Below are 15,619 nucleotides of genomic sequence, written 5' to 3' on the forward strand. Positions count from 1 at the left end.
CATCAAATACCCCCTTTCTTTACCTCCTCTTCTGCTTTGGCCCGGGCACTTCTGCATCTGCACTCTCTCCACTCTCTCCTTGCCCTGCAAGCCCTGCAGTTCCTTCATGCTCACCACCACCAACCTCGCCGCGCTCATCATCATCATCACGCACGCCCACGCCACGAATATACTCCGTATCCTTACTCGTCAGCGTCGTCGAGAGGACCGTGGGCAACGCAATGACAAGGGCGCCAATACACAGGCCCCAATCCATCGCGAGCTGCGTCATAGGCAGTTTCTTAAGCGCATTAATGCGCCACGCCATGGCGCCGCCGACGCTCTGGAATGTCTTGTACGCGCCGACCAGGATGGCCGCGACCGCGGGGCTGTTGGACTGCGCGCCCATCAGCCAGTAGCAGAACCCTTGCCAAAAGGCATCGTACGCGCCGTAGAAAATGTACAGGAACATGGGCCCGACGTAGATTTTGCGGGATTTGAAGTCAATGTCTTGCTTCAACCCGCGGGAGAGTCGCGCGTCGGACCATTTCTGGAATGCGTAGCCCCCGCCCCAGATGCACATGCCGGTGGAGAAGAGGAAAACCCAGGATATAATCGCCCGGTGTCGCCGGTTGAGTAGAATTAGGGAGGTGGAGGAGCCTGGTGTGTGTAAGAGGTTAGAGGTTAGAGTTTGTTAGGCAACGAACCGAACACCCCTAAAAAGGAGATGAGGGAAGAGGGGAGAAGGGAGGACGGACCGATTTTAATAGGACCCAAGGTAATGGGCCATACCCTCGACCAATCCAACAAGCCGCCCATGACGAGGCCTCCAAACATCTGAGCAATCCAATACAAGGCGCCATTGAGCGAGCGGGAGCGAATGTCGAAATTCATCCCGTTGACGTCGTTTTGCTGATACGAGTAAAACACATTGGCGCAGAAGAACAGCGGCAGCATGCAGAGCACCTGATACCGCGAGATGGTCTTGACCGCGAGCTTGGCCATGAAGCGGAGTGATTTCTCGGTAGGCTTGCATTCGAGAATCTGCGGGCTGCGCACGCGCGAGGGCGAGCAGATGAAGACGCCGAGGCCCCAGCCGACGGCCATGATGATCATCAGGGCAATATATGTCGCGTTGGACACGGTGCCAGACGTCGAGTGGTAGTTGAGCCCGAAACTGGCGAGCGAGCCGACCCCGCCGCCGAGGTTGAATATGATCCAGAACACGGCAATCGCGCGGCCTTTTTGCGATTCGGGCACGTAGGTGGTCATGATGGCGCCCTGGGAGACCCAGAGAAAGGCTGCGCCGATGCCGAGAATAGCCCCGGCGGCTATTACGAATGCGCCGTTGGAGTGGTCTGTAATAGGTCTCAGTAAGGACCGGAACGGAGGGGCTGGAGGGATAGGAATTGGAGATGAAGAGGGGTTTGGGCGTGAGTAGGGGGAAGAAGAATGGTGAAATGGTGAAATTAGTCGTACAATTAAATGCAAGTAAGCTCCCAGAATACAAAACATATGTCCATCCGCCAAGGAGTAAACAGACTCGAGGTCCAACTAGGTCAAAGATGGGACCGACAACGAACAGCGCCGTGCCAGCAGTCGCGGAGAGCAGCGCAACATTCGCATTAGCCGCGACTGTCGGATCGACTTGTCCGGATCCTCCTAGACCGCTGAGCGCATTGTACATCTATTATCTGTCAGTACGATTCTTTTTTTCCGGTACGCAATTTTGGCCTTGTGCTGAGGAAAATGGTAAACGTACGCCAGGACAACAAAAGCATATCAAGCTTATCAAGAGAATCTGAAACCACGGATGGCCGTAGATTGAAGCTACACGTCCGCGCCGTCCATGCGGTTTGTCATGAGCTTGTCCCTGCTCGACGTCTGGCGTGGTCGAGTGCACATCATCAGCAGCATGGCCGACAGTAGCTTCCGGCTTTTCGTCCGCCGCCCGTATCTCTTCGATTCCCATTGCGAATGCTCTTCTCCTGCTTCAAATCTAACAATTCACTGGGACCGAGCTGCAGAGCCTTCGAGCATTCCGGGGATGGGAGGACCTAGAGCAGGGGCATTCTTTATAGTCTGTCCCAATGTGACTTCTCCGCTCTCCTTTGCGGCCTGTCACTTCGACACCACACCAAGACACACAACACTTTGACATGGCTGTTACTGCTACCGCTACTGCTGCAGTTCTGTCAAAATCAACCATTGGGAGCCATAGCTAGGTAGTTTCCTGATAAGAGGTTAGCGCAACAGTCGTACTGTGGTAGGGTTGCCATACCGGTACACTATCTCGACTTTTTCGCGGATGAATTCCGCGACGTCTCAAGCCGTTGACGAATAGCGTACGCGGTAGGAGTAGTTTCAGACGCATTTTCCATGTTTCCTAATGGCCTCTTCGCCACTGACAGGACTCCGTATGGAGTGGATGTCGGGACGAACGACTGATAAGGGCATGGTCAAGTGCGGGGATAGTGTCCTCCGACGTAACATCGTTTTAGCTGTTCGGGTCCACTTATTGCGGCTGGCTGCGGGTAGATACGTATTGAAAGGTGCATCGGGGTTCTGAACCGCGAGAGGTGGGCAAGTGGTGTTGAGTGAAAGTGTTTTTGCAGAAAAGGAATTTCTATGTTTTCCATTGACCCGACGTTGCGGATATGCATTTTGAAGTCGTCCAGTCTGATGCAAATGGTCCCTGTAGATCCCACGCAAGGCCATCTCGGTTCATCCTTGTGGCGAACCCGAAGAGGAAGGGTAGACTTCGGCTACTCATCTGGGGTTCGTCAAATCGAATGTTTCGAACTATCTTGCAAGTTTCATTGAGCTGTTTAGAAATACACATTACTATGCAAATGATACACAATAATTTCCACAGAAAGCGCTTGTGTTGCAGACTGAGATGGAAAATGCATATACAGTATTAGTTTGATACCATCAAATACATACAACAATCGATGCTCAAGTAACGTGACCTAAATCTGCGTATTAACAGCTCCTTGCTCCATTGAGCGCTCAAGCCGTGTTAAACATTTGACATCAGCATACAGAGCTGTCTCTTCGTGTTCTAAATATCGCAAAAGAACTTTGACCGCACTCAGAGCTTCTTCGCGCGTTGGAATCGACAAAGGAGCCACACGGGACGGAGTGGGCGTAGGGGCCAGAGGTGGCATGGGATTCCGTGGCGGCGGAGGAGGAGCTGCTAGGATTGGTGTTGGTGGAACAGGCACGGTATCATGGTCGTCATCCTCGGGACCGCCATCCTGGTCATGGTCCCGAGGTTCTGAAGCTTCCAAGCTAGATTGGATTTTTGCAAGATGTGCTTCTATGATGCGGTCGATTGGATCCTCTTCTTCATCATGTGCAGCATCCTGTTCTGGATTTGAAAAGTCATATCGTTGTCGGTAGAGGCGAATATTGTGACGGCCTTTAAAACGAGCAAGCCAGCCGTTGCCAAATCTTGGCGGAGAAAGTTGACTGTACTGCGGAAGCTTTGGCCAAATTTCACGAGCCTTGTCAATAAGAACTTGGCCCGTGGTATGGCCTCCCCTCTGCTCAAAATTCCGCTGCCAGTCGACCAGAATCGCCTCAAGAAGAGGCCATTGTCCTGCGCGGTTCTTGAAGGTTGGTTTTGAAGATAACCGCGGCGGAGCAGGACTATCGAGGTAGCTATAGCGATTGCTTAGAGACTCGGAAACGGTGGACTGGCTGACGCGGTGGTGGAATTGCCGTTCGAACCAATCGATACAGGCAGCATGGCGTGGTCGTGGGTATTGAGTGCGATGCCATTCGCGCAGAGCACGGCGCTCGTGCTCCGCAATGGGACGCATTTAATTAATGCTATGTTGTCATCCGAGTTCATATGAATCTGGTGGGTTGCGATGATGTGTATGACGATATTTTAGTATCGAAACGAGGTACTCCGTAGTGAGGATGCATTTGTTGCATAGAGGGTGCCAGGTGGAGTTGATCGGTGTATCGAGACACTTTCCTCGCTAACATCGTCTTTACGAGTGTTACCCAATGGGGGTCTCCATAACAAAACCCCACACTGGCGATAAACCTGCAGGTCCAGGGGAGGCTTATCGGAACTATCGGGACCCTTGACAATAATGAAAGATAACGGGTAACATCCTTGAATTGTCATCATGTCGATCCATTGAAACTGAGTCAACGTCGTTATCAATCAACAAAGGTACGTTACATTGAGCAGGACTGAGTCCTTCTATCCGTAACCCGGTGGCCTATTTGTTGCAAGAGGGTCTTAAAAAGTAGCATGAGGTTAAACCGATGTTTTACCGGCCATCCAAAGGGTGCTGTAACCCTCCAAGTTTCCCCACATCGGACGGTCATTCTGCCGACCTATTCCCTCACCGCCCGCGGCCCCCGGTCCGCCGGATATAATGAGGCACTGCTACGGGTCATTTCTGCCGCCTACTCTCTCTTCTTGTCTGTTCAACTCTTTGTACATATTAAAGCATAGACCCTACCAGTAATTTTCTAATCGTGTCAGCGCGCTTTTGACCATGGATCTGGCAAATCTCTCTGCATTACAAACCGAAGGGCGCAACCCTCGCACTGCACACATCGATGAGCTCTCCACGTACGACATGTGTAAGGTCATAAATGAGGAGGATGCCGGTGTTGCAAAGGCTGTAGAAGAATGTTTGCCTATAATAGCGGAAGCAATTAATGCCATGGCGCCTCGAGTGCGACAAGGTGGGCGAGTCATATACGTCGGCGCAGGCACCAGCGGAAGGTAAACTACACCGGGCCCCTGCTAAACTACAACGTTTCACTGCTGACATGTCTCTTGAAGACTCGGCATATTAGATGCATCAGAAATCCCTCCGACATTTTCTGCACCACCAGCTCAATTCATCGGTCTCATTGCCGGCGGCGATGCTGCGATACGACATGCGCAAGAAGGAGCAGAAGATAGTCCCGTACATGGCAAGGCAGATATGAAAGCTCTCAACCTGAATCCAGATTTAGACACGTTGATTGGCATTGCAGCGTCAGGCAGGACCCCGTACGTATTAGGGTGCCTTGCATATGCAAAAGCAGCGGGGTGTCCAACGGTCGGCGTAGCATGCTGCTCGCCATCAGCCATGAGCATGTCCGGAAATGTAGACTACATGATATCACCATTGCCAGGGCCTGAGGTTGTCACAGGGAGCACGAGATTAAAGGCCGGCACGGCGACAAAAATGGTGTTGAACATGCTGAGCACAGGAATAATGATCAAGACTGGTAAGACATATGGTAATTTGGTAAGCACAGTACCCTACCTTTTCCCACTGTTGTTTTCTGCATGCCAACATACTGATTTGTTTTCCTGTTAGATGATTGATGTAAAACGCTCAAATTTCAAACTTGAGCAACGGTCTCGTAACTTACTCCGCGGTTTGAGCGACCGATGCGCCAATTTATCAGAGGAAGATCTCGAGAAGTTAATCACAGAGGCTGAAGGCAGTGTTAAAATTGCCTTTATCATGGCCGAAACTGGTATGGCAGGAGATACCTCCAAGCATCTTCTTCGAGACTCTGGAGGGATTGTAGCCTTTGCGCTGAAGAAGTGGAAATCCGAGCAACAAATACCTCTCGTCAATGGCCATCACAAAAATGGAAACAAAGCATCCTTATCAGGACTCATGCTATGCATCGACGGCGGCGCAAGCAAATGTGCCGCAGTAATATCAGATCACAGCGGCATCCTCAGCCGTGGTGAAGCCGGACCGTGTAATTTGTAAGTGTATCTTAGCGCGTCCTATATTACTACCCATCGCAATAGCTAACAATATATCATCCCAGCACTGATCTCGGCCTCAAAGGCGTCATCAAGCCAATCTCAACAGCTGTCCAGCGAGCCTTGACAAAAATGACTCAGACCAACAAAGACAGCTCTCGCGCGCCCCAACTTCCACCATTTACTTGTTTCACGTCAGCCTGGATCGGATTAGCTGGATGTGACCGACCAGAAGCCGCAGCCGTACTCATGCCCGTGCTTCGCGAAATGCTAGGTCTCGAGAACAATGAAGACGGCGCCCCCGCCCTCAGCATCACCAACGACGTGAAACTCCTTGCCGCAGGGATCAAGAGCCACCCAGAGACAAACACGGGCGTCACCCTCATCGCAGGCACAGGCAGCGTCGCCATGAGTTGGAACATCACGCCGAAAATGGAGATCCAGCAGCTCGGCCGAACAGGCGGATGGGGACACATTCTGGGCGACGAAGGAGCAGGGTTCCATATTGGTCGGCAGGGCATCAAGTCCACATTGACAGCCTGGGAGCAAGTCCAATTAGGTCTGCCGCATGCTGCACTCGGACCCATGCACCGCGCTCTCCTGGAAACATACGGTGTCTCGTCACATTCAGGAGCAATCAATAATCCGGATATTGACATTCTCAGCGCGTTTCTTGGCACAGGGCATGCAGAGGATCCGGCCAAGAATTTGAAATCCCATGTAGCTGCTGCTGCGCGCGTGGTGCTGGATATGGCGAGCGTCGATCCGGCCGCGGCTGCAATCCTGGCTCGAGCGTCTGACGATCTCGCACAGCTGGTCATCCCGCTTGCCCAACCCAGCCGCATAGATCCAGCGGTATCGACTCTAGTCCTGGGAGGCGGGTTGTGGCGTAATGAGGCGTACAAGTCGGCCGTGCTGAAGAGACTCGCTGACCAAGGTGTCAAGTTTAAACATGTCGAAGTTGTCAACGAACCGGCCGTTGCTGGAGCTGCGTACCTCGCCCAAATGCAAGATGGGACATGTCAATAATGTCATATTCGTAGACCTTCGTTATTATTATATTATTATCATTATTATTGTGCCGAGAGTGTGTATTTAACTGATATTGGGTTTAATTCCTGATGGCGCTGGTCCAATGGTGGAGTTGGTTGTACCGTTTTCTATTATCATTGTCATTGTTATTATCATTTTTTATTATTTCTATTTCAATTTCGATATCTCTTTCTATTTTTATTTTTTTTCTTTGGTGATCAAACGGTCAGATTTCCTTCAGTCCGTACCAATTTACCTTATCCTGATCCTTTTTATTTACCTTATCCTCATTAGTTTGCCTTGTCCTTATCCTAATCGAATAAAGTATTTGTAGATAAATACCCTATACAGGAGCTCCCCATGTAGTCGTCAAAAAGATCCATTAAGCATATTTGGCTTTATTACCTAAGTATTCTTAATACATATACTGGTCTATGAACCCACCAATTAAATGCCGCTTCAAATTAATGCATAATGGAAAAGTTCTTCACCTCAATTTTGCGAGTAGACGCAATGGCCAAATTTCCAGACTTGGTCGATACTAAGAGTTGCGTGACCTGAGTCATCACGAGACTCATCAAGAATAACCAGGTCTGCATCAGCTCCGCCACGCAGAGTGCCCTTTGACCTTTCCAGACCCAGCATCTTCGCTGGTGTTGCTGTGATGGCTTTGAGGGCCTGCGGTATGGAAGCACCGGTCCAGTTTAAAAAGTTGGTCACGCACTCAAGCAGTGTAGTTGAACTATACAATCGTAAGCTCACATATCTAGGGCCAGAGAGGAGAAGAAAACTAATTGGACGTATCTTACCTGCCTGCAATCTTATCGGATCCCTCAAGAGTTAGCAGTGGACCCTTCTTCTCGATACGTTCCCCATTGGTCCACTCGTAGACCCCATCAGGCAGTCCGACCAAACTCATGGCATCCGTCACGAGAATGAATCCATCCGGATGCGAGCTATAAGCAATCTTGACAGATGTTGGATGTAGATGGATGCCATCAGCAATGACGCCAAAATAAGGGCTAGGCGTCTGTTGCGACGTTCCAAGCAGACCAAAGATCCCTGGATTCCGGTGGTGCAAGGGACGCATGGCATTGAATAAATGCGTAACCATGGTCGCCCCAGCCTTTGCCGCTTCGGATGCTTCCTCGTACGTTGACTCTGAGTGACCGATAGAGAATACTATATCGCGAGAAGCCACTTCCGGGATCGCATTCATAATACCACCCATCTCAGGTGCAGCAGTGATCATCTTGACCGTTGCCTTTGGGCCATGGCTATGGGGTGAAACGCCCAAATTCTTTTCGCCATAGCATTCAACAAAATCCTGGAATCCATTGTCCCCAGACCGCAGTACGTCGATGCTGTGAATGCCGCGCTTTGTGGGACTCAGAAAAGGTCCTTCGCAATGTGCGCCGAGCGATTCTGATCCTTCTTGGGCCGCCCTTCGGCCGCCCGTTGGTCCCAAGTATGGGAGAGCCTTATCAGAGACTCGTATGAGCGATTTGATCTTTGGGTTCACAATGCATTGCCCTCACCTGATGGTAGACTTCTCTTCTTTGACTTGTCAACGTAGGCAAATATGCCGTGACTCCAGTGCGGATGAGGTTTTTATTTAGATACGCCAGTCCTTTGGCATAATCGGCAATGTTCTCTGGGACCACAGAAAAGTCCACACCAAATGCACCGTTCAATTGAACATCGATGAAGCCTGGCGAGATAATCTTCCCTTGGAGATCGACGACCTGATCTGGACTGACGCCGTATTCATAAAAGGCCTCTTGCTGATGGAGGATGCGGCCAGTGAGTGAGCTGACCCACAAATCCTCCTCGACGAGGCGGTCATCCTTGACGAGTCGACAATTGGTGAATTTTATGATGCCCCCATCCAGCGACTTGGATCCCGTCTCAGTAACGAGCGAAGGCATCGTGGAACTTGTTAGGTCAATCACGTTGCTTGATGCGAGTTTTCAGGAGGTGATGTAGAATCGGGCAATTCGGCACCGACGCCGAGGAAAAGAAGGGAATAAATATAATAATGAAGCCATTGCTGCTCAACAAGATAGCTGCAGCCCTTGATCACCGTAGATTTTAATGGCAATGTAGCATAGTGATATTTGTGGTAGAGTAGCATCCTCGTGGCATTAATTGGGCTCGAAATGTGTTCGCCCCACGTTACTTTAGCGATAAGATAAATCAGAAAAGAGATGGAACCTGGTATCATTCGTATCGCCACGCAAAGGGCATCACTGCTTAGTCGGTATGTTTTGGATCATTTCCTGGCCCATGATTATCAAAAGAGTTGTAAGGACACTCGGGTATATTTCGGCTCGAGTAGGGTTACATCCGCTGCTGGGGGAAGCCTTTCTTTCCACGAGTCATAACGTCTCGGGCCAAACCGTGACTTTACCGACTCTGATTTAGAGTGGCCTGGTGTCCATTTGGGATGAAGCGGAATAAGGTAGCTTACCCCTCCAAACCCTTCCTTGAGCAGAGTTGGTAGGTAGCCCTTGACGTTGCTTCATGGAAGCGCGCAATGTAACCCATCCGGGATAAGGGGCCAAATGAACTCAAGAGAAAAGAAGCTACTAGCTCAGCATGGTCAAAATATTCACATGACGTGTAAATGGGGATGCTTTCGTAAACTTCGTGCTGAATATTGTCTGGAATCTTTTGTAGAAATCCCAAGTGAGCGGCCTCAAATCTCTAAAAAAGCCGATATACTGTATCAAAGAATAGCCAAGACGAGCCTATCATGTAGGAACATGCCCTCTTTCGCTGCGCAAGCAAAGTTGACAAAGGCCAGGAGATTAATCATTCGGGACGACCCTGATGAGGCATCGCGATATATTGCCGATTACATTCTTGGTCAGAAAGCCTCTCTTGTTTCGTGGGCACGACTGGAGGTTTCAGGAACGCTGACATACTGAATTAATAGAACGCATCAAAGGCTTCGACCCTTCTCCTGAGCGTCCCTTTGTGCTGGGCTTGCCAACCGGCAGCAGTCCGAAGCTCATTTACAAATATTTGGTGGAAAGCTTCAAAGCAGGCCAGATATCTTTTCGCGATGTGGTGACATTCAACATGGTGAGCTCTCCATGCCTCAAGTCAATTACTTTGGAAGAAAAGAGGCTCATGGCTCATTCTCATTAGGATGAATATGTGGGGATCCCCCGCGAGCACCCAGAAAGCTATCATAGCTTCATGTACCAGAATTTCTTCAGCCATGTCGACATTGATCCTGCCAACGTGAACATTTTAGATGGAAATGCATCCGACCTCGAAGCCGAATGCCTCGCATACGAAAGCAAAATTAAAAACGCCGGCGGGATTGAGCTATTCCTCGGCGGCATTGGCCCGGATGGGCATATTGCATTCAACGAGCCAGGCTCCAGTCTTCGATCGCGCACTCGTGTCAAGACGTTGGCGTACGACACAATTTTGGCAAACTCACGATTCTTCAATAACGACCTGAGCCAGGTTCCACGTATGGCGTTGACCGTGGGCGTGCAAACAGTTCTGGATGTGAGTGTTGCCCAATTGACAGATCTGCAACTTGAACACTAATTCCTTTCCTCTTTCCAGGCGCGAGAAGTGGTAATTATCACCACAGGTGCACATAAGGCGCAAGCGCTTCAAAAAAGCATCGAGGGAGGCGTCAACCACATGTGGACACTTTCGGGTCTCCAGCTGCACCCTCACGTCATGATCGTCGCCGACGAGGATGCGACGTTGGAGCTACAAGTCAAAACGGTCAAAGTAAGCGCACCAGAATCCCCGCGGACTCTCTTTCACTTAATCCTAGTACCTTGTCATCGTCTGACGAGTGCCGAGCAGTATTTCAAGAGCATTGAAAAAGTCGCGCGGGAGCTCGGGTTCGAGCAAAAACTTTCGTCGCCAATCGAAGCCAGCAAAAAAGCTTCCATGGTGAGTCGGATGCTGAGTAGCAGAGCCGGTGCCGGTGGTTGGCCGCTTAGTAGTGGAACGGCATCCACCAACCCCAAAAACCTCACTGTCGATACTTCAGCCGTTCCTCCCCGACCTGTCACCCCAGAATTGGTTCCCGACAGTATGCATTCGCGGACACCAGTATAAGATAAAATCTTGTCACTCTCTTGGATTAGACCACAGATAAGGGAGCTTTGTAAAGCTCTTTGGCACACCAAAATGAAACAATTGGAAAGCATAATACCAATAGATGGGTCATTGGAAATTTTTCGGCCGGTCGTGGTCTAGATAGTTTGGTCCGTTGCTTATCTTTCAAATGAAGTGCCGTCGATCATGGCTTTTCTAGTGGCGCCGGTGACCACGCCTGCATTCATAGAGTCGCGTAGCTTCTGGCCGAGAAACGCGCCGTTGAGGATCAAATTTCGTGTGAACAGCGCCAGAGGGGCAGGTGGGAAGTGGGCGCTGGGGCTCGATGATGGCCTGCGACCAGGTTGGGTAACTCGATTCGGCTTCAAGTATCGTGCCAAGCCCGAATCGGCTCTCTTCGGTTGCAGGGTGGCTGGCGGCTGGAGGACACTTCAAAGGGAACTAAACAACACTTGAATCCATTTGGCGCCACTGGGAGATTTGAAGGTCCAGAAATGTCTCCATTTATCGTCTTTGAACTCCTTGATCCCCACGTGCCAAATGGACTCGACTGGATGGAGCCCTGCACGCCCCATACATACCATACTCGTATAGGCATGACCATCAATTGATCAATTGCTCTTTTATCCGCCCAAACTGCTCCCTTGCCATGGATTCCACTGTTAAAGATTGCGTAGGGCCATCTATAATTATTCCTTTTTTTGATTCGACGTAACTTTTTTCTCTCGCTCTCTCTCAATTCCCACGCCCAGCACGGCCTGGTGCCCTGTGATCGGGTGTCTTTCCGATTCCCTCAAATTGCTGCCATCCCGTCGTTACTGTCAAATCTTCAAAATCTCTGCTTTTTCTTCTGTACCTTTCCCCCATCTCCTGTCTTCTCTCTCCTTTGTTCCCTTTCGCAATGCCACATTGTATGGCCAAATTATCCGAATACGCCTGTCCTAACCCAAGCCCCGTAAATAAAGCCTTGGGACAATCGTATCCAGAAGATTGGCGATGATGAGGAAGGATTCCGGCGCCGAAATGGATCCTGCGCATCTTGGTGTTCCTCAGCTGAAGCTCGACGTCACTACTCCATCCCGACAGCGACAGGACGGAAAAAGCGGCTTCCGACGTTGCCCGCCGGAAAATATTCACTTTACCGGCGAGCGGCGTCCGCTGGCCTCACGGGTTTGGAGCTCTCCGCCTGCATCACCTATATTTCAGCAATTTTCAGAACAATTTAAAGAAGTGCCCAATTGCGCTCATGGTAATTTCACGCCGCCCCAGACGCCGGTGCAGCACCAGCGGCGCGCATCCTTCACCACTGCCAATGAAGCGATCTTCCATGATTATCAGGGTCGAGTCATCCACTCAGACCCATCCATTAATAAAGGGCAGTTGTTCGACCCTGAAGCTCGGGTGAAGAATGCATGGGAAGCATGCCAACAACCGCGGATTTGTTCTCGTGAATATGAAATTCGACTGAATGAGAGCAGCCAGAGAGAAGAGTTCGGCCGAGGAGCATGGAGCATTGTCTACAAAGCGGAATGTCAGACGCCTCAACCGAAATTTCAATCATCCGCTCCAAATTTGCTCTCTCCGCCAGTATCGCCCATCGCTGGAACCGATGGCTGTGATAGACCAACGCCCGGACTAGTTGCCGTCAAATCCCTTGCCCGAAGGGACGGGCAGCCCGTTATCGAACAGGAGGCACGCATTTTAACGTACCTACAACCTTCGTGCTCCAACTCCATCAGCTATGCTGGAAGATTTATGACCAAATTCTTTGGTTATGATGCATCCTTGACGGCTCTAGTGCTCGAAGCAGTCCCGTTGACTATGATAGAATACTGCGAGCAGCAGGCGATGGCAGTGCGAGAAGAGTCAAGACGACAAAGGAGCATGAAGCCAAGAGTAGTCGTAGGAATGGATGTTTGGCTCGGGTTTGCCGAACAGCTGATCGATGGTCTCAAATATTTCCATGACCACTCTGTCGTCCACGGGGACATCAAGCCGATGAATATCTTGCTGCGAAAAGGAAGCGGTACCCACGGCCTTCAGCCCATCTACTGCGACTTTTCATCCTCACATGTTGTCCACCCGCAAATCGAGCCAGAAAGAACGACGGCTTGGACGATTGAGTTCACGGCGCCCGAGGTGTTAAAGTCGATAGCGCGGGGCGACGACGTCGTGGCCACGTTCTCCAACGACATTTTCGCGCTTGGGGTCAGTCTCTTAACGCCCGTAATGGGGAACTTACCTTACGCTGGGGCCTCTGAATTTCAGAAGCGAAGCATGGCCATGCAGGGAACACCCCTCGCCTTTGAGCTACCTCGACCACGAGATCGGTCTCGAGATTTTGTCTTGATTGACAAGCTTCTGTCTGCTGCGGTAATTCGTCATGTCGACCAGCGGGTCGATGCCTCCTCATGGCAAAGCCTGCACCGCGAAATAGCTCGCGAATGGAAACTCTCCGAATCCGCCAACCAGGGTACCGCTCAATCATAATCTCACGCTTCCTGGCTATAATGCGCATTTTAATATTCTTTCTTCGTTTCTGCAAAAGGGCTTTTTGGAGTTGTTATTTCTGCATAAAAGGTTCAAGGGTTTAAATCTTTTCGGTGTTGGGAGGGTAGGGTTAAAGACGCATCATGAAGATACCATGAGATATCTCATCTCAAATGAGCGACATTTGATTTTGGAAGCGAAAAGTAATCATTTGCTACTGTATTTTTAGAATCCTTTGTATACTGTAACACAATAAACGTGAAAGCATGTGGTATCAATTGTCTCTTCCGTCAGACAGCACTCCGAGATGTATCTGGCAAACGCCCCAGTTCAACTGAGCACGTGTCATGTTCTGCTTCAAATAGAGCCCAGTGAACCACCTCGTGCACTGAATTGTTTTTGGTCATTGGCAAATAATTGAGCGAAAGGGCCTCACAACAGGCATACAGTCGGATCCTTGGGTGTCGTGAAAAGAAATTAGCAGGACCATACAGTTGAAAATGTAAGGTGTCGGAGGAATGAAAGGTGTTTACCTTTAGTTGTCGAATGCGAAGGCGGAGTTGGCTGGCAGAATCAACTAATACAAGGTGGGGTAGATTCGTTTGGCGAACAGAATGTGGGGAAATGAAGTAGTTAACTTATGACCCCACGACAACCCAAACGTGATCACGAGCAATTATGGCCATATTCCTAACACAACAGACGGTCAATTGCAATTTCTCCTATGTTCTCGTCGAAACATGCCTAAAACCCACGACTCTTTTCTCATGGTCGGGCCTGATAGCACGATGCGGCAATTTGTCCCGCAAACGGGAAGACTAAGGCGGGAGCCAACGAACCCTTTAGGGTTGAGCTCATTGTTCGCTGCTGGCTAAATTCAAGCTCCATCCAGCTTAAACGTGCAATCTTTATCTTAGTTCCCACACTGTCCTCACGCCGTTTCATTTCAAATGTGTTGCAACCTACCTTATCACCAGAGAGGCAAGACTGAGGGGCTCGCGGGCCACTCTCCCTCATGCCTGGTTTGAACTGATACTCTTTGTTCATATGCTTGAAACCAGCATTTAAACATGATCTGGACCCCTCCCGCAAATTGATATATCGTGATTTCTTGGCATTAGCTAGTCACTCTATTTTACTTATCATTCAGCGATATCTTTCTCTGAATTCCATAGACTTTGCTCTGCCGCCTCCTTCCGCATAGAAACAAATTGAAGATTGCTGCTTAATATCGTTTCATGATGCAGATCAAGACAACGCTCATTGCTGCTCTGATTTCGACTGCGGCCGAGGTGTCTGCCGCATCGTCAACCAATACTAATGAAGGGTTAACTCCCAAACAGGTACGTTCAATAATCTTGGCTGAGCAGTTCTGTCCATTTGTCTTGAAACGCATCAAAGGACTGACTCAGTTACATTCAACAGACATCCGAGATCTCTGTACAGCTCTCGAGTTACTGGAATTCTCTTACCGCACAATCAGAGTACACGTCCGTGTTCAATGCTCTTGCGACGGAGATTCCTACTAGTGTTCTAACCCATATTGAAAACGACCATAACGCATTCATCGAAGCCATCATCACGGCCACGGCTGTTCCGGCGTGGGTCAATGATATCTCTGACGACATTCAGAGCTATCTCGTCTCCGTTGGTAGCAAAGAAGTTGCAATCGTCACCAAGGCTCTGGACAACGAAGCGCCTGCGTCTTCTGGCGCAGTAAAGGCTATTGGAGCGGCTGCAGCAGGTGTGCTTGCCGCTGCTGTGCTTCTGTAAATCTCGCGAGATATCAAACTCACGTTATTGTCTTTTGAGTTCGTTGCTTTACTCGATGAATCTTTTCGGGTCGTACCGAAAGCTTTTAGTTTAATATCCAGCGATACAACAAATAATGGAAGTATTGTTCCGGCATGATGGCTTTTCCAAAGCGTATTACGTACATATTATTTTTGTCCAAGTGATGAAAAAGTGTCCGCTGGAATCATTTGATGGTGAAATGTGATATCAAGTAATTCTTACGAGTCTCTATTTTATCGCAAGACATAAGCTAACAATGCGGTCAACGCCAAATGTGGAAGATAAAGAAATGTTGCATATAAAATTTTGTCTGCTGACAACCGGCCCTAACCCTCACAAATCTTGCAGCAGCAAGTGCACCATGATGGAAACCAACCGATTTGGATTCGATGGATGATTGATATCGCTGCCACGTTCACTCAGCAGGGTGGGCCCTAGAAGAACAAACAAGTGGTAAGGATTTGTCCCCGGTCTGTTGCTGTT

General features: G+C 49.7%; 7 protein-coding genes across 7 annotated transcripts; 4 read left to right on the forward strand and 3 right to left on the reverse strand.

The window, feature by feature from the left end:
- Nucleotides 1-19: 19 nt before the first annotated feature.
- On the reverse strand, nt 20-1,951 carry L228DRAFT_270898 (MFS general substrate transporter; the record flags this gene model as incomplete). Its single annotated transcript, XM_018335461.1, has 4 exons — nt 20-639; nt 738-1,337; nt 1,459-1,666; nt 1,742-1,951. The coding sequence occupies 4 exons, from the start codon at nt 1,949-1,951 to the stop codon at nt 20-22; spliced, it is 1,638 nt and encodes a 545-aa protein (XP_018185125.1).
- Nucleotides 1,952-2,934: 983 nt separating this feature from the next.
- On the reverse strand, nt 2,935-3,902 carry L228DRAFT_250606 (Homeodomain-like protein). The gene has a single exon (XM_018333374.1). It carries the CDS (start codon nt 3,804-3,806, stop codon nt 2,952-2,954), a length of 855 nt encoding a protein of 284 aa, XP_018185126.1. The 5' UTR covers nt 3,807-3,902; the 3' UTR covers nt 2,935-2,951.
- A 577-nt stretch (nt 3,903-4,479) lies between these two features.
- Nucleotides 4,480-7,109, forward strand: L228DRAFT_263445 (N-acetylmuramic acid 6-phosphate). Its single transcript, XM_018334491.1, has 4 exons — nt 4,480-4,735; nt 4,796-5,249; nt 5,322-5,725; nt 5,788-7,109. The coding sequence occupies exons 1-4, from the start codon at nt 4,503-4,505 to the stop codon at nt 6,752-6,754; spliced, it is 2,058 nt and encodes a 685-aa protein (XP_018185127.1). The 5' UTR covers nt 4,480-4,502; the 3' UTR covers nt 6,755-7,109.
- L228DRAFT_250609 (carbohydrate esterase family 9 protein) lies at nt 6,947-8,909 on the reverse strand. The gene is made up of 3 exons (XM_018333375.1): nt 8,296-8,909; nt 7,567-8,237; nt 6,947-7,499 (listed from the first exon to the last, which is right to left on the reverse strand). The coding sequence occupies exons 1-3, from the start codon at nt 8,683-8,685 to the stop codon at nt 7,250-7,252; spliced, it is 1,311 nt and encodes a 436-aa protein (XP_018185128.1). The 5' UTR covers nt 8,686-8,909; the 3' UTR covers nt 6,947-7,249.
- A 613-nt stretch (nt 8,910-9,522) lies between these two features.
- L228DRAFT_214594 (hypothetical protein) lies at nt 9,523-10,852 on the forward strand (the record flags this gene model as incomplete). The annotated part of the gene is made up of 5 exons (XM_018330040.1): nt 9,523-9,625; nt 9,696-9,844; nt 9,911-10,282; nt 10,343-10,516; nt 10,595-10,852. The coding sequence occupies 5 exons, from the start codon at nt 9,523-9,525 to the stop codon at nt 10,850-10,852; spliced, it is 1,056 nt and encodes a 351-aa protein (XP_018185129.1).
- A 629-nt stretch (nt 10,853-11,481) lies between these two features.
- On the forward strand, nt 11,482-13,541 carry L228DRAFT_250615 (kinase-like protein). The gene has a single exon (XM_018333376.1). The coding sequence runs from the start codon at nt 11,876-11,878 to the stop codon at nt 13,340-13,342; it is 1,467 nt and encodes a 488-aa protein (XP_018185130.1). The 5' UTR covers nt 11,482-11,875; the 3' UTR covers nt 13,343-13,541.
- Nucleotides 13,542-14,485: 944 nt separating this feature from the next.
- On the forward strand, nt 14,486-15,250 carry L228DRAFT_36593 (hypothetical protein). The gene is made up of 2 exons (XM_018336524.1): nt 14,486-14,685; nt 14,768-15,250. The coding sequence occupies exons 1-2, from the start codon at nt 14,581-14,583 to the stop codon at nt 15,113-15,115; spliced, it is 453 nt and encodes a 150-aa protein (XP_018185131.1). The 5' UTR covers nt 14,486-14,580; the 3' UTR covers nt 15,116-15,250.
- Nucleotides 15,251-15,619: the final 369 nt, after the last annotated feature.

The sequence above is a fragment of the Xylona heveae genome (assembly GCF_001619985.1).
Source record: "Xylona heveae TC161 unplaced genomic scaffold L228scaffold_12, whole genome shotgun sequence".
In the NCBI taxonomy this organism is placed as follows: Eukaryota; Fungi; Ascomycota; class Xylonomycetes; order Xylonales; family Xylonaceae; genus Xylona; species Xylona heveae.

What these genes read in the sequence shown, in the direction of transcription:
- L228DRAFT_250606 (XM_018333374.1), bottom strand. Translation starts at nt 3,806, where the DNA reads ATGCGTCCCATTGCGGAGCACGAGCGCCGTGCTCTGCGCGAATGGCAT.
- L228DRAFT_263445 (XM_018334491.1), top strand. Translation starts at nt 4,503, where the DNA reads ATGGATCTGGCAAATCTCTCTGCATTACAAACCGAAGGGCGCAACCCT. An exon ending in GGCGCAGGCACCAGCGGAAG is followed by an intron (nt 4,736 to 4,795) that starts GTAAACTACACC and finishes TGTCTCTTGAAG; the next exon opens with ACTCGGCATATTAGATGCAT. An exon ending in GTAAGACATATGGTAATTTG is followed by an intron (nt 5,250 to 5,321) that starts GTAAGCACAGTA and finishes TTTTCCTGTTAG; the next exon opens with ATGATTGATGTAAAACGCTC.
- L228DRAFT_250609 (XM_018333375.1), bottom strand. Translation starts at nt 8,685, where the DNA reads ATGCCTTCGCTCGTTACTGAGACGGGATCCAAGTCGCTGGATGGGGGC. An exon ending in GAAGAGAAGTCTACCATCAG is followed by an intron (nt 8,238 to 8,295) that starts GTGAGGGCAATG and finishes GTCTCTGATAAG; the next exon opens with GCTCTCCCATACTTGGGACC. An exon ending in TCCGATAAGATTGCAGGCAG is followed by an intron (nt 7,500 to 7,566) that starts GTAAGATACGTC and finishes ACGATTGTATAG; the next exon opens with TTCAACTACACTGCTTGAGT.
- L228DRAFT_250615 (XM_018333376.1), top strand. Translation starts at nt 11,876, where the DNA reads ATGGATCCTGCGCATCTTGGTGTTCCTCAGCTGAAGCTCGACGTCACT.
- L228DRAFT_36593 (XM_018336524.1), top strand. Translation starts at nt 14,581, where the DNA reads ATGATGCAGATCAAGACAACGCTCATTGCTGCTCTGATTTCGACTGCG. An exon ending in AAGGGTTAACTCCCAAACAG is followed by an intron (nt 14,686 to 14,767) that starts GTACGTTCAATA and finishes TACATTCAACAG; the next exon opens with ACATCCGAGATCTCTGTACA.